Source organism: Nestor notabilis, unplaced genomic scaffold (assembly GCF_000696875.1).
Source record: "Nestor notabilis isolate BGI_N333 unplaced genomic scaffold, ASM69687v1 scaffold2339, whole genome shotgun sequence".
Classification (NCBI taxonomy): domain Eukaryota; kingdom Metazoa; phylum Chordata; class Aves; order Psittaciformes; family Psittacidae; genus Nestor; species Nestor notabilis.
The window spans coordinates 23,395-28,795 of NW_009942138.1; the positions used below are offsets into that span (position 1 = coordinate 23,395).

Genomic DNA, 5,401 nt, shown 5'->3' on the forward strand with positions numbered 1-5,401 from the left:
AAGTTAACCCAAGGCTATGGCATTTGGAGAGAACCTAAATTTTGCCTCTGTACCTTTCTAGATATTACAGAAATGTGGAACTGACTGCTGATGTAGGTATTATGTCTGGGATCTGTATCCTCTGGACAAGAGCTAAGAAACACTTAGTTTGGAAAAAGTCCAATCTTTACTGCTTTCAAGTCACATTAAAGAAAACAACATATTCAAGAATAATTATTGTAAAATTGAAAAGTATCAAAATTCAAGAATAAGAATTTTACAAAAACTTGTTTAATATTAGAACTTTACTGTGCGAATAATTGCATAGCTTTGCACAGATATAAAAAGGAAAAAGGGAAATCAAAACCACTTCTACCTAAATGGTTCAAAGTTGCAATCATTAGCTATCATCAAAGCCATCAGGAAGAATAAACTTAGCACAGAATGAAGTACATACACGTTTCAGTTATGCAAACAACACTGATGTATCTAAGCATAATGGGGATCTGAAAGCCCTACATTTCTCCAAGTAGAAGCTTTGCTGAATTAAGGCTGCTAGCAGCTCTTCAGAGAACATAAATAAATGATATACCTCTCCCATTTTCTATAAGCAGGTAAAGCATTATGCCAAGCAGGAAGACAAATGCATGCCTAATATACATGGCAGAACAACAGCAATATATTCAAGCTATAGTGTATGGCTTGAGATGGTGTTCCTAACTCTTCAGTTCTGATCCACAGACTGATAACATCTGGGAATCTCCATTTATTATTATGTCACTTTGAAAGATTAAAAAGTGCAACATTTATCTGCTTTCTTCTTGGCCTGACTGCAAGCTCTGGGTCTGTTAGCCAGTCCAAGTGGCTGTAGGGACCATACAGCTCCCTAACTCTAGGAAGCCAGCTGGTAGTCATTTGGTAATTACTGGAAACATGAGGGTTTTGACAGATTTTGTGTTATTCAAGTGAAGTCAAAACCTGAGATCCAATGGCTGGAAAGCCATGGTTAACTAACTTGAAGAATCATCCCAGCTTTCAGAAGACATTTTCCCTTCATCACAGATAGTTGATTATACACGCCTGTATTTCAAGCAATGCACTACAGTCAAGGTTGAGAGGCAATTTTCTGTGAGGCAGAGGTCCTACCAACTCTGTGCTTACAGTTATTTGTACTTTACTTGCAAGAAATTCTATTCAAAACTCATGTTTTCTACGGAATAAATTGCTGCTCAAATGAGAGAAGTGAAATCTGGCTCTAATCTGTAAGCAGTGAGAAATGAGACTCAGTCTTACAGTCTTCTTCTACTTCAATAATACCATGTTTCAGAGGAAACTTTGCACAAGAATTAGTACTAATAGCAGCGAAGATGTCAGCATTTGACCCTGCAACACTGTCCCTTTCCTGCTCAGATCAGACTTCCCTTTCCTTAGCTTTAACATGGTCTCAAGATAAAAATAATGCTGATATTATTCATCATTCTATTTATCTAGATATGTGCAGTCCTCAGAGATTCCAAACAATTTAAAAGCATTTTTTAAAATCAAAGAGTACCATGTTGCACTTTGATTTTTGTTTACTGCTTAAGAGATTAAATTAAGTAACAGGCATAAAAAAACCTTTTGAAGGCTGGCACTAAAAAATGATCACTGTTCCCTGAAGCTTTTAAAGAGCGTATTTCTCCTGAGCCAATTTCTTCCTCCCCCACTCAAACAAATATGATTATCTGAAATTACCTCCCTAAATTATGTCTAATCACCATTCTATTCAGTTTCAATTTTAGCAGCTCAGATGTCCAGAATAAATTATGACTATCATCCTCTCTTCACACTGCATATGCTAATATCCCACTTGAGTTCACAGGTTTGAATGCCTCCCTCAGAGTTCCCCCTACACAGGGCCCCTGCTAAGATAAGGACCTGCTACCCCTCTTCAAGTGCTTCTGAGAACGCCATTAGATGATACTACAGAAAAAAAACCCACAGAACAGAATCTGTATTGTGTTTGCTTTGAAGATGATTCAGATTGCTAGCAGTCCATTCCATTAATGAAGTTCATATTCTATTGCTGTATCATTTTGGAATCACATGAGAAGTGGACTTCACTTCTGCAGACCAGCATCCTGGTGCACTTTTACAACACTTCTAGTTAATGAAGCAGGTAAAACCAGAGATTCTGTACAGAGACATACAAAGGTCATAAACATCTTGCAGAGATCCTCAGCTAATATAAACTGTTCCTAATGCTACTAAAAATCAGTGGAGCATCTCTGATTGACACCTGGGAGTAGCTGTCGCCCCTCCTCGGTAGAGAAAATTAAGCTCTTCATTAATGAGGAACAGCAAGATAAACACAAGAAGTGTTTCATGTGGCCTCATGTCTTCACTTCAAAAGTAAAGGAGAGATCTTTAAAAGGGCAGAATAGAGAAATTGTCCCCTTTCACAGCACCAGTTTATAAGCCTATTTTGAACCCACATATCTAAAAACATTAGCTTTGACAACACCTTTAGTTGAAAAGTATTTGAAGCCTTCATAAAAGGATCTTTGAGTGGAAGGAAAAGTCTGTACTTCCCAGTAGAGAGTGCACTGGATTAGGGAGACCATAAACGTCTCACAAATGAACACAGTAACAAAAAAGTTTAAAATAATCCCAGGTTAAACCCAAATGTTAGATTTCTAAATACTAAAACCAGATCATATCCTGTCTTTACCTCTCCTCTGCCTTCTCCCAGATTGGGGCATCTTTAACAGAGTTCTGCTATTCAGATTGCCAGCACCTTAACCCAGAATGCCACAAAAGCTGGGCTATGAGATGACTTCACATACTAACCTCTGCACACACGGGATGAATTCCTATAGTGCTGTCCAGCTGTTCTTTTGTGATCCCACATTTCATAGCAGCTGCAAACCCTTGGGTCACTTCTCCAGCATTTGGACCAAGGACATGGAAACCAATGACTCTCTCCTAAATATCAAAGATAATAAAATGCAAGCACAGTCATGCATTCAGTTCTCTTTAGACAACGTGTAAGGTTTTCTTACTTGGAGTATATAATTTAATCAGCTCACAAAACGTACCACAAATTAATGGAACCACACAAATGTGAACTATCATTAGCACCAACAGATGGGAAATGGTCGGTATAATTTTGTTCTCTGAAAAGGAAAAGATTCAACTAAGAACTCGCCAACCAGCCTCCTTACAAAGTATTGTGCAGAGGTCCTCCATTTACCTCAATGGCATATAAATTAAATACCTACCATGTTCTATGCTTGATTATTGTGTATGTCCAAATTGCAAACCTGCATTTAAATTTTATTCAGGTAAGCAAATCCATTCATTCCAACAGGCTGCTTGCCTAAGTAAGGATGAGCACCTTGCACAAAGGTTTGCAACATCAGGGCATATGCTAGGTGACTACATGCTGTGTATCTATTGAAGAATTGTCAGTCTGATAGTCACTTACAGGAAAAGGCCACAAGCTAAAGCTCTGGCTAACCAGATGTGGCAAGAACTGTATTGTAACTAAACTGATGACTGCCCTGTGTTCGCTGTCATTAGGAGATAATATACCTAGAGACTGGCAAAACATCTATTCCATTACAAGGAAGATACTATTACTTCATACTTCTCATATCTATACCATTGTTAAATTGAAAAATACATCAAACTGCACGTATATCTTCAGCAAACACTCAGCAGAACAAGCTGCACTGGCTTGATCTGCTTTTCTTAAAGAAAAACTTGCTTCTCTAAAAAAATCAAGCCTCTCAACAAATACCAACTGCCCTGGGCTTTAGTGGATTTCAGGGCATTAATCAGATTTTGCTGAGCGCAGGTGTAGCCCAGTTGGGTATAAAGAGTTATCTGCTCCTCCTGCTAAATATTACATATAAGGGAGTGTGGATACTCAGTACACTGAAAGGTTATTTTTCTTCCAGTAAGCCTGAGGACTGAGATTTACCACAGGGTTTATTTAAATAGGAAAAGCTATAATGAGGAAATAACTAAAATGGAATTAACCTCATTTTCCTTTAAAAACATGGACATATGTAAAAATGAAACCATAGTAATGAAACCGAGATAACTGCAGTTTCAAATAGTTACTGAACTATTTTTCATTCAGGGTAACTTTCAATTCTACCCCTAGATGTTTAAACATGCTCCAAATTTTCAGAACAAGAAATGGAAACAAATTACTGAAACACTTTAAATCACCATTAAGCCTTTCCATTTTCTTCAGTAACTTTGGATTAGTAATATAACCATGAATTCTAAAGCAGCTTCTACACTTGTGCAAACTCCTCCAGAAAGAGGACATGGTCAAAATCAGACAGGTTTGAAAAATCTTACAAAATGATGCTTAGAAAGACTGCAGGAAGATAAATGTGTATCTAATGATAAAAAATAAAAACAGATAGAATAGATCAATTTTGGTTTTAGGACTGATAACTCTATGCCACTATTTTAATAGGAATATATTTTATCATCAAATTATGCTTCACAATAACTCATAATATTAAAATCAACCGAATTTTCATTAAACAGATGATGATCATTCAGAGAGGGGCATACCAATTCTTTTAACCAATTAGTGATTTTGCTTGTCCTTCAGCAGGGACTGTACATTTCCACTGCCAGGAAATTTTATGCTAGTCTAAGGATAATCCTGGCATTATCACTCTAAATGAGATTTGTGCAGGCAAGATACATTAATCCTGTTAGAACGAGCTCAAGAGTTTTACTATATACATGTGTGGATTTGCAGAGGTTACAAGTTGTGACGGCTTCTGAGAGACCTCAATTTCAGAAAGAAGAATCTCCCAGAAAAAGAATGTTCCAGTTTGGGGAGGGGAGAATAAGATAAACCAATAAAAAACTTCTAAGCATTTTTACATGCATCAATTCACTCACTTTTCAAAATTAATGAACCATCTTAGAGATGTTTCTTATTTCACACATGTGGAATAACTATCATATACCAATAGCAATGGCAGAATTTTCTGTTTTACTAAGGGTCACTTTTGTATCAACAAAACTATCACTACAAATATTTATTGTATTTCAAGAGGTCGAAAAAAATAAATTAATGTTAATTTGTTTAGAATAACCTATTTATAGCTGTGGTACCAACAGTCCCTGTGATGAACATAGAGCTGTTCTTTTCCTTGGAAGGAAAGATGCACTTACATGATCTTGAATATTGCAGATTATCTTTGCGTAGCATTTGTTGTTGTCTCTGGACGGAACAGTCCATTCCAGTGGCCAGAAGTGACTATGGTACACCTGGAAATACAACACAGGTTAGAAAAACAGTAGTGTAATTTCACAGCAGAGACCATGATCTTCCAAAACCTGCCAGATTATCTTAAATAATAAGCCATGCACGTAGCATTTGGAATATTTGACATCAGGGTGAGAC

The 5,401-nt window shown here is 36.9% G+C and overlaps 1 protein-coding gene across 1 annotated transcript in view; it reads right to left on the reverse strand.

The window, feature by feature from the left end:
- TXNRD1 (thioredoxin reductase 1) overlaps positions 1–5,401 on the reverse strand; it is a 25,626-nt gene that overhangs the window by 527 nt on the left and 19,698 nt on the right. Inside the window, exons 12-13 of the mRNA XM_010021239.1 lie at positions 5,170–5,265; positions 2,809–2,943 (exon numbers count right to left, since the gene is read on the reverse strand). Of these exons, the coding sequence (XP_010019541.1) occupies positions 2,809–2,943; positions 5,170–5,265 (231 nt within the window). The remainder of the gene's footprint in view (positions 1–2,808; positions 2,944–5,169; positions 5,266–5,401) is intronic.